Source organism: Calypte anna, chromosome 27 (assembly GCF_003957555.1).
Source record: "Calypte anna isolate BGI_N300 chromosome 27, bCalAnn1_v1.p, whole genome shotgun sequence".
Taxonomy (NCBI): Eukaryota; Metazoa; Chordata; class Aves; order Apodiformes; family Trochilidae; genus Calypte; species Calypte anna.
The window spans coordinates 4,458,625-4,480,600 of NC_044272.1; the positions used below are offsets into that span (position 1 = coordinate 4,458,625).

The 21,976-nt window shown below is 56.9% G+C and overlaps 1 protein-coding gene across 2 annotated transcripts in view; it reads left to right on the forward strand.

Annotated features, from left to right (window-relative positions):
- SCN4A (sodium voltage-gated channel alpha subunit 4) overlaps positions 1-21,976 on the forward strand; it is a 42,013-nt gene that overhangs the window by 9,278 nt on the left and 10,759 nt on the right. For both annotated transcript variants that reach the window (XM_030465860.1, XM_030465859.1), the window contains exons 4-19: positions 119-208; positions 1,006-1,134; positions 1,274-1,365; positions 3,151-3,483; positions 4,881-4,944; positions 5,870-6,011; positions 6,791-7,003; positions 8,166-8,321; positions 8,548-8,671; positions 9,340-9,578; positions 12,011-12,184; positions 13,322-13,678; positions 16,828-17,256; positions 20,275-20,404; positions 20,696-20,850; positions 21,747-21,920. In XM_030465860.1, coding sequence (XP_030321720.1) covers positions 119-208; positions 1,006-1,134; positions 1,274-1,365; positions 3,151-3,483; positions 4,881-4,944; positions 5,870-6,011; positions 6,791-7,003; positions 8,166-8,321; positions 8,548-8,671; positions 9,340-9,578; positions 12,011-12,184; positions 13,322-13,678; positions 16,828-17,256; positions 20,275-20,404; positions 20,696-20,850; positions 21,747-21,920 — 3,001 coding nt within the window. The remainder of the gene's footprint in view (positions 1-118; positions 209-1,005; positions 1,135-1,273; positions 1,366-3,150; positions 3,484-4,880; positions 4,945-5,869; positions 6,012-6,790; positions 7,004-8,165; positions 8,322-8,547; positions 8,672-9,339; positions 9,579-12,010; positions 12,185-13,321; positions 13,679-16,827; positions 17,257-20,274; positions 20,405-20,695; positions 20,851-21,746; positions 21,921-21,976) is intronic.

Consider the following 21,976-nt stretch of genomic DNA (forward strand, 5'->3'; position numbering starts at 1 on the left):
CCAGGGTGGGAGCCAGGACAGGAGGAGTAGGGGTATAGTAAGGGAGGAGTTAGGTTCATACCCGTGTGAGGGGGGGTCTGGGCAAGGGCTGCAACATTTCTCCTTGACCAGGTTGTAAATTGTTCAGCATGTTCATCATGGTCACAATTTTAACCAACTGTGTGTTCATGACCATGAGCAACCCCCCGGCGTGGTCCAAGAACGTGGAGTAAGTCCCTGCCTCCCATCCATGACCTCTCCCAGTCAGAGGGACCATCCCAGCTTGGACACCCTCAGGACAGGGAGAGGTCCCTTGGGTCCCTCCCTTCAGAGGAGGAGAGGTGTCCCTGGGATCTCAGAAATTCCCACCCTCTGCGTTAGGCATGGAAAGGCTGGGAATGGTTGAGAGCTGCCTGAAATCTGGGGGGGTCCCTGTGGCAGGAGAGCAGCACGGGGCAGGTTGGGTTGGGTTGGGTTGGCACTGGTCAGGCTGGGCAGATCCAACAGTCCTGGGATGATGGACAAAAAGTCCAAAGTGAAATCCAGCATTTTCTGCCATGGTTCTGCACACTGTTGGAGCATCAGAACTTTCCACCTCAACAGGAGGAAGAATTTCTTTACTGTCAGGGTCACAGGATCCCCAGAGAGGTTGTGTCACCTCCTCTGGAGGACTTCAAGCCCTGTCTGGGTGCATTTCTGAGTGACCTGCCCTAGCTTTGGTCCTGCTCTGAAGGGGGTTGGTATAACTGATCTTCAGAGTTCCCTTCCAGCCCCTGACACTCTGTGATTCTGGGATCAGGGGGGGTCAGAGGTGTTGCAGAACAATCACCAAAGGTCCCTTGGGATGCCCCAACTCCCTGTATGAGGTGAGGTGGAAACTGAAGCACCCCACCAACCCATCAGCCCCCAAGGAGCCCCCAGATCCAGCTCCTCAGGATGGTCACAGTGGAAGAGGGGGACACAGCCCCCTCCTGACTGTCCCTTGGGCCCAGGGGAGCACCCCCTGAGTCACCATTCCCATTCCAGATACGCCTTCACTGGGATCTACACCTTCGAGTCCCTCATCAAGATCCTGTCCAGGGGTTTCTGCATCGATGACTTCACATTCCTCCGGGACCCATGGAACTGGTTGGACTTCATGGTCATCTCCATGGCGTGAGTTTGGGGGGATGGAGAGGGGGACAGGGGGTGCACCCTGAGGCATGGGCACCCTGAGGAGGAGGAGGAGGGCTCAGGATCTGGGGGGTGGGTGCTTGGCAGAGCCCTTGAAGCCCTTTCCTCTCCTCTCCTGCAGTTACATTACAGAGTTTGTGGACCTGGGGAACATCTCTGCTCTCCGGACCTTCCGAGTCCTCCGTGCCTTGAAAACCATCACTGTGATCCCAGGTGGGACTTGGAGAAGGGCTCTCAGCTTCTCCCACCATTTGCAGTGATTCCTTGACAGCTCTAAAAGAAAACAGAGGAAAAATATTTGATACCCAGAAACAATTTCCCACAGAACTCAGCTTTTGGGCCAGGTCCTGCTGGTTTGACATCAGCTGCACTCACTTGGTTTTTTGGCCAAGGAAAGCCCCTGGTGATCCAGCTGTGGGGGTTTTAGGAGATGGAGATGCCTTGGGTAGGCTTGTACTCACATGGTGTTTATAGGCTCTTGGTCCTTGGAGCCATGAGGTCCATTTTGTCCCCACTGCTGACTCCTGCTCTGCTGGGGTTGAGATATTTCATGGGGATTTGTGCAAGAGCCCCAGGGTGAGTGTTCAGCCTCACTCCAAACATCCAGCCTGGGTGTTAGGAGCAGGTAACCCAACTCCTCTGATGCCTCTTCCCAGAATTTGGTACCTTTTCAGCCCCGTGCTGTGGTACCACCTGGTGCAAGCTCACAGAAATGGGAGGTCAGACCCCTTGGAGATGCAGGAGATGGAACAGCAAAGGAGGAGTTCTCGTGGGGAATGAATTCTGGTGGCCCTGCAGTTTCCAGACCTTCAGGGTTCAGAGCTAAACGGGGTTTCTGCCTTCATCAAACAGGTCAAAAATCACATCTGGCAAAACATAAACTGCTGCTTTCTGGAGTGAAACTCCCCCAAGGGAGTCTGCAGCACCAGCTGCTGCAAAAATAAACTTCTTCAGAACAACTGCCCTCAGCAGCTGCTCAACACAGAGCAGCCCCTGGAGAGCAGGAGTTTGCCCAAATAATGTGGGAAGTGGGGAAAAGCAGGATGATGAAAGGGCTGAAAGTTGTGTGTCTGGAGAAATGCCTCCAGCCAAGGGAGCTCAGTGCTCAGAGCAGCTTCAGAGATCCAGCTCGGGCTGTCCCAGCATCACCCAGCATCCAGTGAGGAGAATGGCATCTTCATGTCAAAAGCCCACCAAGGGTCTGGCTCCTCTGTGGAGGAGGAGATGGAGATGCTGGGAGGGAGGGATGAGTTAATCCTGATGCTTACTGCAGATATCACTTTGTCACCTTCACCTGGACATGTTGGGGTTTTGAAGAGACCAGGCAGGGAGGGTCTGGATGGGCTTCTGACCACCCAAGAAATGTGGGGGTGTTGGACCACAGAGGCTTTACTGGAGCTGAGAGTGGTGTTCAGCACCTTCCAGCTGGGATGGCAAAGTGCTTGTCCTTGTGTCACAGCAAAGGGACCAACTCTGGGACCAACCCCTGGAATGGGCTGCCCAGGGAGGTTGTGGAGTCTCCTTCACTGGAGACATTCAAAACCCATCTGGACACGTTCCTATGCGAAGTGCTCTAGGTGGCCCTGCTCTGGCAGGGGGGGTTGGACTAGATGATCTTTCGAGGTCCCTTCCAACCTCTAGGATTCTGTGATTCTGTGAACTCCAGTGGTTTGGGCCAAAAAAGGCCAGACTGGGGCACTTGGAGAAAATGTAAAGCCAAGAGGAACTGATGGCTGCCAGGCTGGGGTGGGCTTTGGTACCCAGGTCACAGTTGGGATGTGGAAGCTTTGGTGGTGCTGGTCCAAGGGTGAGAGTTTTGGGGGAAGGGGACAGAGGAGGAATGGGGATGCACCAGGGGGCACAGACCTGGGGGTCTGAGCCCATGGGGACAGCTTGGTGACATGTGCCCAGCAGATCCAGCACCTTTTGGGAAAGCCATGGCATGTCATCCACAATTAGCAAAGGGACAATTAGCTCAGGAGTGACACCTCCCCCCAGGCCTGAAGACGATTGTTGGGGCTCTGATCCAGTCGGTGAAGAAGCTCTCGGATGTCATGATCCTCACCGTCTTCTGTTTGAGTGTCTTTGCCCTGATTGGGCTCCAGCTCTTCATGGGGAACCTCCGGCAGAAGTGTGTGAGGTGGCCTCCCCCCAACGACACCTTCCTGGGGGACTTTGGGATGGAGGATGCAGTCTTGGCCAACACAACCCTCTACAGCAACTTCACTGACAGCTTCACCGACAGCTTCAACACCAACTTCACCACCAACTTCACCACCAACTTCACCACCAATTTCACCTTTGACTTTGAGGCCTACATCAACGATGAAGGTAAAGCCTTGTGAGTCCCCTTCTCCACTCGGCCACCCCCCAGGTTTGTTCCTTGGTTTCCTCTCTTCCTCTGCCAGGCGTGGATCTTCTTGCCAGAGGGCTTTGCAGGGAGATGTCAGCAGTTGGTGTAGGAGGGGTTGTGTGTGCTCACTGGATGGACAGATGAGAAGGAATTCTCCTTGCCAGGGAAAAGATGGTCCTCCAGGGCAAGCTAAATTCCTCCAGAAAATTGTCCCTGTGGGAAGGGCTGGACAAACCAGTGCCTCCACCTCTCCCAGTTGTTAGTCAGGGCACAACCTCTCCACCAGGCTCCCTCTGGCTGCTCACAGCAGGGACACCAAAGCCTCCAGAGCAGATGGGACTTGAGGTGGAAAACCAGAGGGAAGGATGCAGGCAGGACCCACTTCACCCATTTCAACTGCTGGATCAGAGCTGGGTCCTTCCCAAAACCTCTGTATCCTCGGAGTGCTGGGTACAACACCCCAAGAGGCAACAGGAGGGAAGGGGGGAGGTGGCTTCAAGCACAGTTCCTTGGACACATCTCCAAATGTGCTTTCCCACCACTTCTTTGAAACAAGTTTGGCCCCAAAAAAGGTGTGGTGGCTTTTTGGTTTTTTCTTTGGTTTGACTTTTTTTAACTCTGAAAATCTAAAAAAATCTCAGGAAATCCAGCCAGTGGTGGGATGCTCCACAGGGATGTTTCTCATTTCGGGTCACATTTAGGGCACTGGGCAGAGGTCACAGAATCCTTGACTCTTTCAGGTTGGAAAAGACCCTTGAGATCCCTGAGTCCAACCATCATTCCTACTCCACGAAGTTCTCCCCTAAACCACATCCTCCAACACCACATCCAAACCATCCAGGGCTGGTGACCCCTCCACCACCCTGGGAAGCCCATCCCAGTGTCTGACCACTCTTTCTATGAAAAATTGGTTCCTTCTCTCCAGTCTAAACCTACCCTGGTGCAGCTCAGACCAGCAGAGGTTTGGATTCCCCACCAGGATGGGCCTGGAGGGTGCCCATGGCCATGGAGCAGCATGAAATAATTTCCTGGGGGTTTTTTGGGATCCCCACACAGTTCTCCCAGGGAATATTCTGCTCTTTGGAGGTTTTCCCAGCAAACCAGCCTGGCCCTGGGCCTCTGAGCACCCACCAGCACCCTGGCCAACAGGGCTGGGTCCAGAGCTTTTGCTGGCCATGGGGACGGGTGGGTGACCAGTGCCACCAATACCCTATGTCACTGCCAAGTGGTCCAATGCCAATAGCAAAGTCAGCAGAGAGGAGATAACCCAGTGCCCAGAGCTGGGATTCATGGAATTTCCAGGAGCTGCCAAATTAATGTTTATATGTATTTATTTTTGTTTTTATAATGTCCTGCTCTTTCCCCAACTGGAAAGCCAACTTCTACTTTCTGGAGGGAGCCCTGGATGCTCTGCTCTGTGGGAACAGCAGTGATGCTGGGTGAGTGCAGCTCATCCTGATGTTCCCCGTGTCCCCCCTGTCTCCCTCGGAAGGGACAAGGTGGCCAAGGCAGCCTGTGGGACCATGTGGGATGGGATGGGATTGTGGCTGGGAATGTGGTGAATGGTCCTGGAACCCCAATGGATCATCAGAGATCCCTGGTTTGGGTTGGAAGGGACCTCAAAGCCCCCCCAGTGCCACCCCTGCCATGGGCAGGGACACCTCCCACCAGCCCAGGGGGCTCCAAGCTCCATCCAACCTTCAACACTGCCAGGGATGGGGCAGCCACAGCTTCTGGGGGCAACCTGGGCACCCAGGGGCTCAGCACCCTCACCCCAAACAATTTCTCCCTCTCTCCCTGCCCAAGATCTCCTCTCCATCTCCCCTCTTGCAGCTGCAAACCCTTCCCCCTCATCCCATCCCTTCGAAAACCTGGAAATCTCCTTTCTCCTGAGGGCTCCAGGTTCCCCAGATGAGGGGGGGCTCAGCTGCAGTTTTTCTGGGTGTCCCTGCAGGGAGCCAGAGGGGTTGGAAGGGGACAGGGGCTGTGTCCTGGCTCTGGGGGCCCTCACATCACCCCAAAATCCTTTCCTGCTCCACCACTGAACCCCATGCAGCAAAGGGCCGGGGCTTGGCCATGGCCTCAGCTCCCGGAGAGCAAGAAAGGGGAAAAAACCCCAACCCCCCCATCCAACCTTCAGCACTGCCAGGGATGGGGCAGCCACAGCTTCTGGGGACACCTTGGGGCTCCAGTTGTGGGTATGGATTTCCTGACAGCATCCAACTGGGAGGACACTGGTCTGGACATCCTGACTGCATCATCTGAGGGGGGGGAAGGTTCTGCTGAGGAGTTTTGGCACCTCCAGGGCTGGGAGGAGGTCCGGGGGCCATGCCAGTGTCTCACAGCAGCTGCCTCCTTTGGCAGGAAGTGTCCCGAGGGGTACACGTGCATGAAGGCAGGGAGGAACCCCAACTATGGCTACACCAGCTACGACACCTTCAGCTGGGCTTTCCTGGCCCTCTTCCGCCTCATGACCCAGGATTTTTGGGAGAACCTTTTCCAGCTGGTAGGAACCCCATGTTTATCCTCCCCCAAACCCTCCTCTCCTTTTGGTGTTTCTGGGATGGGTTAAAAAAGTCCCTTGGCTGGAAACCTGAGGGACATTGTCCTGTGGTTTATGGATCTGACCAGGGTCTGCAGGGATGGTTCCATCCCACTTTCCATCCTGGTATTCCCCAGGATAAAGCCCGGGGAGGGGGTTCAGCAGTGCTGGCAGCTGTGCCATGGAAACTGGGGGGGTTTCTGGGAATATCTGCTCCATCTCTGGATGAGCTAAAGGAGAGGGGTGAGGGGGAGAGTCCAGGTCCCCTGGACTGAGTCATCCTCTGGGCAGATGTTTCCAAACCCATGGAATCCCAACTGCTCCTGGGTGGATAAACCCAGCTCTGTGTCTGCACTAGTCCTCTGCTGGTTCCTGGGTCTGGAGTTAGAAAAGCCCCACTCCTGGCTCAGGGGTGCAGGATTTGGGAGCTGAGGGGCATCAGTCCCTGTCCCTGCAGAGCCAGTGACCAAACATCAGCCCCATCTCCACATCCCCTCCTAGCCCCTGGGCTACCAGAGAGAGGGGAGCAGCTTGCCAGGGTCTGCTGAGACCCCTGCCCATCTCATTTCACATCACTCCCACCCCAGTGCCACGGGCAACCACAGGGCAACCACCAGCCCTGGGGGAAGGTGGAAGCAAACTATTTTATTGCTGCCAGGAACAGGAGGGTTTCGGGTGTGAGGCTTTGGGTTGGGGCATCCCCACAGCCCCGTGGTCCCAGCCCCTGCCTCCTCTCCCCACAGACCCTGCGTTCAGCAGGGAAAACCTACATGATCTTCTTCGTGGTGGTGATCTTCCTGGGCTCCTTCTACCTCATCAACCTCATCCTGGCCGTGGTGGCCATGGCTTACGCTGAGCAGAACGATGCCACGATGCTGGAGGAGCAGCAGAAGGAGGAGGAATTCCAGCAGCTCCTGGAGCAGCTGAAGAAGCAGCAAGAGGAGCAAGAGAAGTTGGTTGGTGGAAAGGGTGGAGGGCAAAATGAGGGAGAGGAAGGGAAAAAAGAGGAGGGGGGGGGAGGGGGGTGGTGTCACTATTTATGGGAAATCCAGGAACTGAAGGCTCACAGTAGGAACAGAGGAGAATTGAGGAACTATTGGGGATGAATTGGAAAGTTAAGCTCCTGTCCTGAGGTGGGGGGAAAAAAAAGGCTGCAAAAAAAATGGAATTTCCACATTCCAAATCCATCACTGGGAGGCAGCTTAGAGGGGCAGCACAGAGGAGGAGGTGGAAAAGGCTCCAGAACTAAGAAAATATCTTGAGCAGGAAGGGTGGCAGAGGAGCTGCTAGGGCAGGCTGTCACCAGGTCACCAAAAAATCCCTCAGGGAACACAGGGAAGCTGCAAAGTCAAAATGCAGCAGAAAGATGCTGGGTGTTGGCCAAGCCTGGAAAGAGCAGAGAGGGCTGGAGGGACCCTGGACCCAAACCAGGGGGGTCCTGGCAGGAGCTGAGGCTCTGTCCTGAGGCTCCCAGGCTCTGCCCCCAGCAGAAATTCCCCCTGGTGCTCTGGAGGGTTTGTTCAGATCCTTCTCCAGGCTGGGGTCACAACTGGTGGGGTCTGGAGCTGCCTGATGGCCCCTTCTTTGCTCCATTGCTGTCCTGGGGTGTCACCTTCACCCCTCTGTGCCCCTTGGGAGTCCCTGTTCAGCACAAAGCACCTGTAAAAACACAGCCAAACATTTCTGTAGTGTCTGATAGCACTGCCCAGACCTCTGCCATCTGCAATCAGCATTTCTGTACAATCCCAGACTGGTTTGGGTTGGAAGGGACCTCAAAGCCCCCCCAGTGCCACCCCTGCCATGGGCAGGGACCCCTCCCACCAGCCCAGGGGGCTCCAAGCCCCATCCAACCTTCAACACTGCCAGGGATGGGGCAGCCACAGCTTCTGGGGGCAACCTGGGCACCCAGGGGCTCAGCACCCTCACCCCAAACAATTTCTCCCTCCTGGTTGCACAGGAAGCTCAGAGTTTGCCCCTCAGCTCCTGCAGCAGCAAACTTTGGGGTCCCCACATCCCTTGTCCCAGGTCCTGGGGCTCCCTTTTCCCTCTCCATCCCCGGGGATGTTCTGAGGGGTGCCGGGGGCTGTGCCCAGGGCATGGGGATGATTTCTGCTGCAGTTGCAGGAGCGTTGTTCCAGCAGTGGCTCAGTGCCCAGCAGCCTGGCTGGGAAGGAGGAGGATTCAGAGCTGAGCAGTGAGCAGGAGAAGGGGAAGGATTGCAACGGGCAGGTGGTGCCCAAGGTGGTTCTGGAGCGTTCTGCCTCCCTGCTGGAGGTAAGTGCTGGGCTCAGGCTCTGCCCTGGGGGTGTCCCCCCCAATAACCCCGAGGGGAGAGATCATTTTGTGTCCTGCTTGCTGTGGAGCAGGTCCCACAAACCCTCCTGCAGCCCCCATGAGCACCCCAAGGTATCTCCAGACCTTTCCTGCTTGCTGTGTCTGAAAGTGCCCCCAGCACCCTGCAGTTCTCTGCACCCATCCCTGGGCTCTCCTCTGCTTCCAGTTCAACCCCAGCAATGAGCCAGAGAAACTGGACCTCAACCACCTCACTGTGGGCAACCAAGATGGGCCAGGCCTGGAGAAAAGGGTGGGCAGTGCCATCAGTGTCATGTCCAACGCTGTGGAAGGTACCTCCCTGCTGGGCTCTGTGTGACCCTGGGGTCCCCACTCCTGTGTGCTGGGGGATTTGGCTCCACACACACCAGTGCTGGGGGCTACCCCACATCTCCAGCCCCATCCCAGGGATGACCCTGGGCCTGGGCTCTCCACATGGGCTTGGTGGTGTTCAAGCAAGGTTTGGTTTTTTGTGATGCTTGGAGGCAATAATAAGCTATTTCTTGCAAATGGGTGGGATTGGAGTTGAGTAGAGTGGCCTCCAGAATCACCCAAGGGCTGCTGAGTGGCTTCCCAAGAGCTCCTGGCTCAGCTGCACCAAAAAGTTCCCAAAACTCAGCACTAACAGGATCCTCAGCCCTCTTCTCCTGGGGCACCAAACCCCTTGGCCACCCCAGAGCAGGTCTCTCGGGTGTCCCTGAGATCTCAGTGTGTTTGGGGACACCTTGAGTCCTGTCCAGATGCTGAGAGCAGGATCAGAGCTTCTGGTCCCTGCCTTTCCATCCCTCTCTGGTCTGGGTGACGAGGTCCCCACCACTGCTGTGCCTCCTCCTTTAGCCCCCACGTTAAGCTCAGAGATGGTTTGGGAACTCAGGAGAGGTCCTTTCGAGTGGGTTAGAACTCATCCCACCTAGGGAAGGGCAGGAGGAGCCTCAGCTGATGTCCTTTTCCTTTCCTGCAGAGCTGGAGGAAGCTCACCAGAAGTGCCCACCCTGGTGGTACAAATTTGCCCACACGTTCCTGGTCTGGAACTGCTGCCTGCCCTGGGTGAAGCTGAAGGAGTTTGTCAAGCTGGTGGTGATGGATCCCTTCGTGGACCTGGGCATCACCATCTGCATTGTCCTCAACACCCTCTTCATGGCAATGGAGCATTACCCCATGACAGAGGAGTTTGAGAACGTCCTGTCCGTGGGCAACCTGGTAGGGAGCTATGGGGGTCCCCCCTGTCCCCATTTGGAGTCTCAGCAGCCACCCCCATGGGCAGATCCTCTGCTTCCCCTGCCTGACCCAGCCAGACCCGGAGAGAGATCCCAAAATCCTGGGAAACTCCTGGGAAAGAGCTCTGATTGCAGCATCCCTGGGGTGCACTGGGCTCTAGGATGGCTCCAGATGGAAGGAGGTGACACAGGGGGAGTGGGATCCCTCACCCCCTGCTCCCCTTCTGCTCTGCCTTCTCTCTTCTGGGTCCCTCTCAGTGATGCCAGTGATGTCCTGGCCTTGCAGAGCTGCCCTGAGCCACCTCCTGCCTTGCACCCCAGGGTCAGGCATCAGCTGCACCCCAGCATCCTCCCCACACTCTGTGGGCTCAGAGCTCAGAGCCTGGCAGCAAACAGGGGGCCCATGGAGCAGGAAGCAACAGCATTTAATAATAATAATAATAATAATAATAATAATAATAGTAATAATAATTTTCCCAGGGAAATCTCTCCAGATCTGGGCTGGCCTGATTTCAGGTGGGCATTTAGCCCACCAACCCCTTGGAGCTCCCAGTTGATGGCTTTCTAGGGTTGGTACAAGCCCAGGGGAGGCCCCTGCTCACTCTGGGGAATGTTGCTAAGGGATGGGAGAACTTCGGACTGGAGAGCTCACCCTCTCCTCTCACCTCATCCTCCTCCAGTACCCATGGGTGACTCAGGCAGCGCCCATGTCCTGGGTGCGCAGAGTGATGCTCAGCATGTTTTGGCTCTGGTTTCCTCCAAGAAATCGTCCAAGAGAATTCATTGTCTGGGAGACTGGAGACTGCAGAGGAGGCTCCAGCTCCTGCCCAGGGCTCCTGCAGTTTTTGGGTCTGATGCTGGGGAGGGGCTGGGAGCCATGGGCACCCCTGACATCCCCTGCCTGTGCCCAAGCAGAAAGCAGCAGAGCCTGCAGGCAGAAAGGTCACAGAGTCCCAGGCTGGGTTGGGCTGGAAGGGACCTTAAAGCCCCCCCAGTGCCACCCCTGCCATGGGCAGGGACACCTCCCACCAGCCCAGGGGGCTCCAAGCCCCATCCAACCTTCAACACTGCCAGGGATGGGGCAGCCACAGCTTCTGGGGGCAACCTGGGCACCCAGGGGCTCAGCACCCTCACCCCAAACAATTCCTTCCTAAAGTCTAACCCAAACCCAGCCTCCTCCAGCCCAAAACTCCTCCTGGGATGGGCAGGCTGGGGGTGAAGAGAACTGGGATCAGCTGGCAGGAGCAGAGCAGGGGACACTCACAGAATCACAGAGTGGGCACAGCTGGAGAAGACCTCTCAGATCACCACCTCCAGCTCTCAAATCCCCCAAATCAAACACACAGATATCAATCTCTGTGTCACCCCCACAGCAGCTCCTGAAGGGCCTCAGCTCCACAGGTTTTCAGTCCCTCCAGGGCTGGTGACTCCACCACCTCCCTGGGCAGCCCCTTCAGCACCCGACTGCTCTCTCAGGACAGAAATTCTTCCTCAGGTCCCATCTAAACCTCCCCTGGGACAACTTCAGGCCATGTCCTCTGGTCCTGTCACTGTCACCACCTCCCTGCCTCCTCCTCTCAGGGTTAAGGTCTCCTCTCAGCCTCCTCCAAACCAAACATCCATGGGGTGGCAGGCAGGGAGGGGACACCTTGGGGACATTCTGAGAGATGCCAGCTCAGAACCTTGATGGGGGTGGCCAGATCCACGGGGGAAAGGACCCAACATCCCAACTGACTCCACACCCAGGGCAGGATTGGTCCCCGTGTCCCCTTGGCACGGGCTGTGTCACCAAGTGGCACTGGGGACATTGTCCCATTGCTGCCCTGCTCCCCAGGAATGTGACAATGTCTGCAGCCTGGTGCTCCCAGGGAAAGAGGAATGTGCCAAAGAGGGCTCAGCTTCCACAGGGCTCGGGGAGGGGCAGCCCAGGAGCAGCCCAGTTCCCAGCACTGGGAATCTCTGCCATCCCAGTGCCAGTGGGGTTTGCCACCTCCCAACACCCACCTTGGCCAGGGCTCTCCAGGAGCAACCCTGCCCCAGTGCTCCCAGTCTGGCTCCATCGGCCACGCTGGGCAGCACCTGGGCAGCTCCTCAGCCAGGACTGGATCCAGTTGGGGTGAAACATCCAGGGCTCGGGAACACATTCCAGAGCCTGGGAACAGCTCCCCAGAGAGCTTCTGGGTTCTCCTTCTCTAGAGGCTTTCAAGCCCCATCTGGATGCATTTCTGGGAGCTCTGTCCCAGTTCTGGTGCTGCTCTGGCAGGGCGCTTGGACTCGATGATCCCCAGAGATCCCTTCCAAGCCCTGACATCCCGGGATTCTGTGAAACCCTTTGGGAGCACCCCAGACAATTGGAGGTGCTCCCAGCCCAGCCCAAGGAATGGCTTTCATGCTGATGGGTGCTGTTTCCCACAGGTCTTCACGGGGATCTTCACAGCAGAGATGGTCCTGAAGCTCATTGCTTTGGATCCCTACGAGTATTTCCAGCAGGGTTGGAATATCTTTGACAGCATCATTGTCACCCTGAGCCTGGTGGAGCTGGGCCTGGCAAACGTGCAGGGGCTCTCGGTGCTCCGCTCCTTCCGCTTGGTGAGTGCCATGGGGTGAGGGGCAGAGAATCCCGGGATTCTTTTGGTTGGAAAAGACCTTTCAGGGGATCAAATCCAACCATTTCCTTGGCACTGCCAAGGCCACCACTGCAGGCGGTGTGGCTGTGCCACAGGGGTTGGCCAGGGGGGAGAGCGGCTTTGTCACCCTCCTGTATCACACAATCCCAGACTCGATGATCCCCAGAGATCCCTTCCAAGCCCTGACATCCCGGGATTCCCTGAACTCCTTTGGGATCAGACACCTCCCTGCCCCTCCTCCCCGGGCAGTACTCACAGCAGGGAGAGGCCTCGCAGCCGGGGCCCGGGGGGCAGCCGGGCCAGACCCGCGAAGCTGCAGCCCTGCAGACTGGTTTGGGCTGGAAGGGACCTCAAAGCCCCCCCAGTGCCACCCCTGCCCATGGGCAGGGACACCTCCCACCAGCCCAGGGGGCTCCAAGCCCCATCCAACCTTCAACACTGCCAGGGATGGGGCAGCCACAGCTTCTGGGGGCAACCTGGGCACCCAGGGGCTCAGCACCCTCACCCAAAGGAATTTCTCCCTCCCTTCCTCCCTGCCCAAGATCTCCTCTCCATCTCCCCTCTCCCAGCTGCAAACCCTTCCCCCTCATCCCATCCCTCCAGGCCCTTGTCCCAAGTCCCTCCCCAGCTTTCCTGGAGCCCCTTCAGGCACTGGAAGGTGCTCTAAGGTCTCCCCATTGCAGCCTTCTCTTCTCTTCTCTCTTCTCTCTTCTCTCTTCTCTCTTCTCTCTTCTCTCTTCTCTCTTCTCTCTTCTCTTCTCTTCTCTTCTCTTCTCTTCTCTTCTCTTCTCTTCTCTTCTCTTCTCTTCTCTTCTCTTCTCTTCTCTTCTCTTCTCTCCTCTCCTCTCCTCTCCTCTCCTCTCCTCTCCTCTCCTCTCCTCTCCTCTCCTCTCCCACTTTTCCCCACTCAAACACAACTCCAGCTCAGGATGTAGTCAAGGCAGATTCTGTGCCCTCTGTGGAGCTCATTGGTGTTTGGAACCTCCTGGTTTAATAAAACCCTGTCAGGAATTCCTGATCCCAGCTCCACAGCCCTCCTTACACCTTGTGGCACTGGGAACCCCAGACAAATCTTCACCTTGTTCCTTGCTCCTTGCAGCTCAGAGTCTTCAAGCTGGCCAAGTCCTGGCCCACTCTCAACATGCTCATCAAGATCATCGGGAACTCTGTGGGTGCCCTGGGCAACCTGACCCTGGTCCTGGCCATCATCGTCTTCATCTTTGCCGTGGTGGGGATGCAGCTTTTTGGGAAGAGCTACATCGAGTGCGTGTGTAAGATATCCCAGGACTGCACCCTGCCTCGCTGGCACATGAACGACTTCTTCCACTCCTTCCTCATCGTCTTCCGCATCCTCTGCGGGGAGTGGATCGAGACCATGTGGGACTGCATGGAGGTGGCCGGGCAGACCATGTGCCTCATTGTCTTCATGATGGTCATGGTCATTGGGAACCTGGTGGTGAGTCTGAGGGCTGGGGAGGAGCTCAGGGAGAAGTGGGGGTGAGGATGGGGTGGGCTGGGGACCCCTCTGCTCCTGACTCCCTGGCTGAGGGTCCAGCTCAGCTCCCAGTTCAGCTCATCTGTAGATGGGGTCTTGGTGAAGCGCAGGCAAAGGGCTTAACCTCCTCCCCATGGCCCTGCAGGACACGTTGTGTGCTCAGCTCTGGGGGCTGCAGGCTGAGACAATTTCTGAGGGACCTGCAGCTGAAACCAGGTCAGGGACAGGAGGGGAAACCAAGGCGTGGAAAATACAACCTGAGGACTCATCTCCAAACTATCCTTTCTCCTCCACGAGGCTTTTCAGGCTTTCCTGGCTTCTCCAGGTGGCTTTTCAGGCTTTCCTTCTCTGTTTCCCATCTCCATACCTCTCCTGTGACGAGGGATGGAGCCAGGGCTGGCCCTTTTCACCCAGGTGCTTTGAGGAGCAGAACCTCCCAGGAGGTTTTTGCAGACCCCCAGCAGTCCCCATCTTCCCATGGTGGTCCCGGTGTCACCCTGGGGCTGCACGACCCCTGAGCAGCAGCACTGAGCCCATGGTCCCCATCTCCCTTCCTGCCTGTCCCCTGCCTCCCCCTCTCACTCACTCCAGGTCTGGAAGTTCCAGGCGAGCCTGAAATCCTTTCTAAACTTGGTCACCCCCTCGCTGGCAGCTCAGGATCTTGTTTTCCAGGCGTCCTGGGCCCTGCTCTCCCTTCTTGAGGAGCAAGGCAGGGGAGGGGAGTGCCCTGGGTTGGCCGAATCTCTCCTGTTACTTGCCGGGGTTGTGTAAGCCCTTAGGAATTTGCTTTGAAAACCAATCTGGGAGCTGCTGACGCCCGGACCGGTGCCTGGGCTGGCAGAGCCCTCCAGAGGGGTGGAAGCAGCTCCAGGGAGGAACCCAGAGGACCCCATGGTTCGGGTCAGGGTGGGTTGGAAACTCCCACTCAGAGGGTGGAAAGTTGGGGTTTGGGTGCTGCTGGGTGTCCCTGCCTGGTGCTGGGTTTGGGGGGCTCTGGAGGGTTCCCCGTGCAGAGCTGCTCCCCCAGGGTCTCCTGGGCTGGGTGCTGGTTGCTGGTGGCCATGCATGGCCCAAAAGAGGGGAGCAGCCCCGTGTCCCCCCAGCCATGAGCTGCCCATCAGCAGGGGCTGTGGTGCTGAACACCAACCAGGAGCAGCAAGAACATCTCCAGAACTTCTGCAGGGAGTGCAGGAGCTTAGGGACTGGGAATTGCAGCTGGAAACACCCCCAGAAAAGGGGGGTCTGAAAACCTTTCCTCTTCTGGAGGTGTTTTTTGGAGGGGGAGAGCTCACCCACCCTTCCAGGAGACTTTCCTGGAGATGATCTGGGGGTGCCAGGCTGCACCCCAGCTTTGCAGCTCCAGGCTGCTCCACGGGGCTGATTTCAAGTTCAAGGAGAGGAATGCAGAACACAACCACCTCCAGAAACATCTCAGCCCCCTCCAGCCCCGTGCCAGCCTCTCCTGGCCACGTCTCAGGTATTTCCAAGTCCTGGAGCTTGTCCCAAGCAGCCCAGAGTGGTTTGGTCAGGCTCGTCCTTTACTGTTGATGACCCTTTGAGCATTTCCTTTGGGGTTATTAAGGGAAAAGGGAGGAAGTCAGTCGGGTGAGGAGGTAACAGACTCCTGGCCAAAAGAAAAAAAAACCAGAGCCAACAACACTGCTCCTGTTAATTGGTGCTGAACGTAACGATGGAAGTGTCGGGAGGGGAGGGATTTATTTAAAGATGTGGGATAAGTCATGTGGCATGAGCCATGTGAAGGCAGCAGCACCCTTGGATAGCAGCTAATTCCCTCTCGGGTGGCTGCTGGCACCAAGAGGCACAAACACCAACAGCTGTGGGCTGGGACCACTCAGCTCCACCAGGTCCTGCTCTGGTGGTCCTGGGCAGTGAGTCCATCAAGTGAGGATGGGATGGAGTCCAGACACCTCCTGGTCTTGGTGAAGTAGAAGAATGAATCATCAAGGAATGGGCTGGGTTGGAAGGGACCTTAAAGCCCCCCCAGTGCCACCCTTGCCATGGGCAGGGACACCTCCCACCAGCCCAGGGGGCTCCAAGCCCCATCCAACCTTCAACACTGCCAGGGATGGGGCAGCCACAGCTTCTGGGGGCAACCTGGGCACCCAGGGGCTCAGCACCCTCACCCCAAACAATTTCTTCCTCATCTCCAACCTCAACCTCCCCTCTCCCAGCTGCAAACCCTTCCCCCTCATCCCATCCCTCCAGGCCCTTGTCCCAAGTCCCTCCCCAGCTTTCCTGGAGCCCCTTCAGGCACTGGAAGCTGTTCTAAGGTCTCCCCATGGGATCCTTCTCTTCTCCAGCCTCAACACCCCCAACTCTCTCCCCCTGGCTCCAGAGCTGCTCCAGCCCTCCCAGCAGCTCCAGGGCCTCCTCTGGAATGGCTCCAGCAGCTCCGTGTCCTTCTGCTGATGGGGACCCCAGGGCTGGACACAGCTTTACCCCAAGGGTCTCCGCAGAGGGGAGCAGAAGGGAAAATCCCTCCCTTAAGAGAGTTCTGGGGGAAGTGGGAGGGAGCCCATGGACTGAGATGAAAATTCCCTCTCCATGGAGCAGAGCAGGCTCTGGTAGACAGGAATGGATGAGGTTACAGCTGTGGCTCAGGCTCCTCCATGACCCTCAGGAGGTCACTGGGCACCTGAGCCACCAGAGCCAGCAAGGAGGACAAGAGTTTCAGCTTGGAGGACAAAAAGCTGGAGGTTTGTCCCTGGGAAGAGAAGGGAGGGGATGGAGCTGAGCTGCAGCCCTCTGGGTGCTAGGGAGAAGGAAGAGCTCCAGGAGAGTGGAGGGAGGGAGGTGTTGATGAACACATAGGGCAGGGGCTGACCTGGCAACTGGGAACCAGGGGACCCAAGCTGGGAATGACACTGGGGGCATCTCAGCCCAGCGAGGACTGAGGGGCTCCCTGTCCATGTCCCCCAGGAGAAAAGCTTTGACACCTCTGCTGTTCCCAGAGTTGGGTGATGGGAGGAGGAAGTCCCCTGACACCCTCACTCTGAGGGTCTTGTCCCCAGCCATGGGTGATCCCTGCCCGTGGGGACAACGTGAACAGTGTGCAATGAACCTCAGCCGTGTCCTCCTGTCCTCTCCAGGTGCTGAACCTCTTCCTGGCCTTGCTGCTGAGCTCCTTCAGTGCTGACAGCCTGGCAGCCTCGGATGATGATGGGGAGCTGAACAACCTGCAGATTGCCATCGGCAGGATCACCAGGGGCATCCAGTTTGCCAAGAATTTCCTCCTGACGAGGCTGCGCAGGCTGTGGAAGGGGAAGAAGGTGGCCCCAGAGGAAGAGCAAGAGCACAGCAAGAGGGAGAACTCTGTGCTGAACCACCTGGATGGTGGTCAGGAGCTGAAGCCGGACCACCCGGATGGCATCCCTGGCAAAGAGCATTTTTTCATGGATGAGTTGGACCACATGAACTTCATCACCAACCCCAACCTGACGGTGCAGGTCCCCATTGCCTCCGAGGAGTCCGACCTCTATGATGAGACCAGCACCCAGTCTGACACTGAGGACACCAAGGTGAGGAAAACAGCTGGAAGAGTTTTAACCACCCCCAAAAAAAAAACTAATCCTGGGATCAGCTCCTCCTTGCTGTGCTGCCCAAACAATTCTGCTGGGTTGGTGACCTGGGGCTTTTCCACAACGTGTGACGTGGGACAAACCTGGACATGGTTTCAACCTGGACTTTCCAGGTGTGAGCTGGAACTGGGGGTTCTGAGGAGAGGCTTGGCCTGTTTGGGGTCAAACTGTGGGGTTTTCCTGACACGAGGTGGACACCCAGGGTTGGTGTGAGGGTCAGAGCTCAGCTTGGGGTTAAAGATGTCCCAGAGGGATCTGATGCCAGGAAAACTGCTGATGGCACCAACATTGGATCCACTGCTAATGCCTCCGAAAGCAGCGTGGGGAGGAGGGGGGGATTGAAACCAGATGGAGGAGCTTAGCAAAGTGAACATCAACACTGCTGCCTCTGGGATCCTGAGCTGAAGAGACAGCTGAGGGTGCAGAGAGGACGGGAAGGGCTGGGGGGACACTGAGAGCCTTGGTGCTCCCCCAGGATGGGGGGGAGATGGGAGACAAGAACCTTGGGAAGATATAATTGGACATGGAAAGGACATTGATGGTCTGCTGGGAAACTCCTGCTCCCCATCTGCAGGCTCCTCACACCTCCACAGAGAGGCACACTGCAAAATAGAGGGGACAATCCTTCTGTCCTGGCTTTTTATTATTATTATTGGGCTTTTAGCTGTAAAAAGAGAGGATTTTCAGCAGCTGGGACTGCAAGATGGAGATGTCAGGGAAGGTGGTGTCTGGCTGGCTGTCACCCCTTGCAAAGGTGCTGCTAAACAGGGCTTGGTTGAGGGGATCATAGAATCCCAGACTGGTTTGGGTGGGAAGGGACCTTAAAGCCCCCCCAGTGCCACCCCTGCCATGGGCAGGGACACCTCCCACCAGCCCAGGGGGCTCCAAGCCCCATCCAACCTTCAACACTGCCAGGGATGGGGCAGCCACAGCTTCTGGGGGCAACCTGGGCACCCAGGGGCTCAGCACCCTCACCCCAAACAATTTCTCCCTCCCTCCCTCCCTGCCCAAGATCTCCTCTCCATCTCCCCTCTCCCAGCTGCAAACCCTTCCCCCTCATCCCATCCCTCCAGGCCCTTGTCCCAAGTCCCTCCCCAGCTTTCCTGGAGCCCCTTCAGGCACTGGAAGGTGCTCTAAGGTCTCCCCATGGGATCCTTCTCTTCTCCAGCCTCAACTCCCCCAACTCTCTCCCCCTGGCTCCAGAGCTGCTCCAGCCCTCCCAGCAGCTCCAGGGCCTCCCCTGATGAGTGAGGGAAATTCTTGTTGTAATTCCAGGTTGGATGGGGCCTGGAGCCCCCTGGGCTGGTGGGAGGTGTCCCTGCCCATGGCAGGGGTGGCACTGGGGGAACTTTAAGGTCCCCTCCAACCTAAAACATTCTGTGATGTGATGATGATTGATATGATTGATATGGTATGATATATGATATGCTATGATTGATATTATGTGATACTATTGATATTATTGATATGATATTTTATGATTGATATTACATCATATGATATTATTGATATATGACGTGATATTATGATTGATATGATATAGATGATATGATATGATATGATATGATATGATATGATATGATATGATATGAACCACCCCCTCATCCCTGGTGCTGTGTGTGGGTAAATTCAGTCCCACATTGCCCAAGTTTCAAGCCCAGGGGATGCAAACCCATCCTCAGCCCAGCAGCAGGGAAGGGGCTGAGCCATGGAAGGGATCCCTGCCATCTCTGTCTGGGAATCAGGAATCGGTGCTGAGGAGCTCGGGGCAGATCCCTGCTTCCCATGCCGGGGATCAGCTCCAGATGGAGCCAAAGCCCAGCACATTGCCTGCCTGGGGACAGCATGGTGACATTTGCCACCTGGGGGGGGGTTCTCCAGCTGGGCTGCTGGGCAAGCACAGATCAGTGCTGCCCCAGCTCCCCGAGCAGCTCCCACCCCTGGGAAAGGGATTTTTCAGGGTGCAGATGTGGGGGGGCTGCATTCCTGGGTTTCTGCTGGAGCAGTGAGGAGGTTCCAGGAGCAGAGGGGTTTTTGGGGTGCCCTGGCCCCAGGGTCAGTGCTTGGGCTCTTTGGGGGGGGGGTGGTGGATTGGTTGGATGATGTCTCCTGAGGAGCTCTGGGTTGTTTGTGTCACTGGGGTGTCCCTGATGGGGGTGATGGGGTCAGTCTGGTGCCAGCACTGGGTGCCCTGAGACCCACCCCAGGATGGAGCTGTGCCAGGGGGGGTGGAAATTGACCCAAAAAGCTGCTGGGGGGACTCACACCCTCCAGGGATGGGGTTTGGGGACCACATGGTGGGACCAGCACAGTTATCCCTGTGTCCCCCCCTCCAAAGCCCCCCGCCTCTCCCCAAGCTGCAGCATGGCCCAGCTGCTCTGTCCCCACTTGTCCCCAGGCCGATGGTTCCCATGTCCTTCCCTGGGGTCACAGCTTGCCTGGCTCCATGCCAAGGGCTCCTAACCCCCCCTGTGGCCCCCCAAAGAGGGGTCACACTGCTCAAGCAGAGCCAGCATCCCCCTCGGGTCACTGCTCCTCAGGGCAATGTCCTGCATGTCCCCAGCATCAGGAACTGGGTTCCCCAAAGCCCTTGTCCTACTGAGGTGGTTGTGGCCTCTGAAGCTCCAGCAATGCCTCAGTTTATTCAGTTTACTGCCCAGGGGGAGTGAGGAGCTGCTTTGTTCCCTCATGAAGGCACCAAGGACCTTGGGGGAAGGTTATCTCCTTCCCATCCAAGCCAGCAGAACCCTTCACTGGGGACACCCATCCCAGAGCTCCTGCTCCCAGGCAGGACTGGGGAGCTCCTCTTTCCTCGAGTGCTGCAGGAGGTCTCAGAAAGCCAAAAAAATTAAATAAAAAAAATAAAAAAAAAAAAAAAAAAAAAGGAAGGGAGAAATAAGCCCCTGGGCCTTGCCAAGGTTTTCCCTGACCTGCATCTCCCATCCTCTCCCTTTGCAGATCCCTCTCACCAGTGACAATGCTTCGTCCCTCTGCAGCACAGTGGATTATAAACCCCCAGACCCGGAGGAGGAGGAGGTGGCAGAAGTGGCTGAAGAGAGCAATGAGCCTGAGGAATGTTTCACTGAGGGTGAGGGACACCGAGCAGGGCAGGGGACCCCAGAGGGGACCCCGGGGTGAGGGGTGGGGGTGCCACTGCCAAGCAGTCCCTGCAGCAGAGCAGCCCCCAGGCCCACTCAGCTCAACCCAAGCTCCAAATCCTCCCCTGCTCCTGAGGAAATGGTCCCCCCGGGGCTCCCCTCGTGTGTGCACACCCCCAAACCCAGCAGGATCCCCCCAGGAGGGTTTGGAAAGACAAGAGAAGCCCAAATTGTGTGGTGTTGGCCAGGAGGTAATCCTCAGCTCTCTGTTCCATCCCCAGCCTGTGTCAAGAGGTTTCCCTGCCTCTACGTGGACATCACCACTGAGAAAGGGAGGATGTGGTGGAACCTCAGGAAAACCTGTTTCACTATTGTGGAGCATGACTGGTTTGAGACCTTCATCGTCTTCATGATCCTCCTCAGCAGTGGGGCACTGGTAGGTCCCACCTCCTGCCCTCCCCCCTTGGGCTCTGCAGCACCTCCCCAGCTCTGGGCATCCCCTGCTTGTCCCCCCTGCTAAATCACAGAATAAAATCATTTTGGTTGGAAAAGACCTTGAGGATCATCAAGCCCATCATTAACCCAGCTCAGTCAGGTCTGGTGCTCAGCCCCTGCTCCACATCCCCATGGCTTCTGAAACAACGCCAGGGATGGGGATTCAGCCACCTCCCTGGGCAGCCTGTGCTGCTTGACTATTGTTTTGGGGAATTGTTCCCAATGTCCAATCTAAACTTCCCCTGGAATGACTTGATGACATTTCCTCTTCCTTCTTCTGACCTACCAGAGAGGAGGTTGGAGCCAGGGGGGGTCGGGCTCTGCTCCCAAGGAACAAGGGATGGGACAAGAGGAACTTTGGGCACAACTCAAGTTGTGCCAGGGGAGGTTTAGGTTGGAGCTTGGGGACAATTTCTGCCTGGAAAGGGTTGTCAGGGCCTGGCCCAGGCTGCCCAGGGCAGGGCTGGAGTCCCCATCATCCCTGGAGGGGTTTCAGAGCCTGGAGATGTGGGGATGAGGGACATGGGGCAGGGGTGGCCTTGGCAGGGATGGGAGAAGGGTTGGACTCCAGGATCCTAAAGGGCTTCTCCAACCAAAACCATTCCATGACTCTGTGATCTGCTTGAGGGAAGCTTTGCCCCAGGACAAACCCAGCTCCATGTGAGTAACAAGAGCTCACACCAAGGTGCTGGGGTACACCCAGCACACATCGTTAGGGTCTCAGTTTTGGGGTGGAATCAGGGACACTGGGATGTCCCCAGGGTGGGGACAGGGGTGTGACAGCCCCAAGCTGAGCAGCAGTGGATCAGTGACTGTCACAGCTCCACAACTTTCCAGGCTTTTGAGGACATCTACATCGAGCAGCGCAGGGTGATCCGCACCATCCTGGAGTACGCGGACAAAGTCTTCTCCTACATCTTTGTCATCGAGATGCTGCTCAAGTGGGTGGCCTATGGCTTCAAGGTCTACTTCACCAATGCCTGGTGCTGGTTGGATTTCCTCATCGTGGACGTAAGTGTGGGCTGAGGAGCAGCTGGGGAGGCAGGGGTAGCCCAGGGATTGGGGAG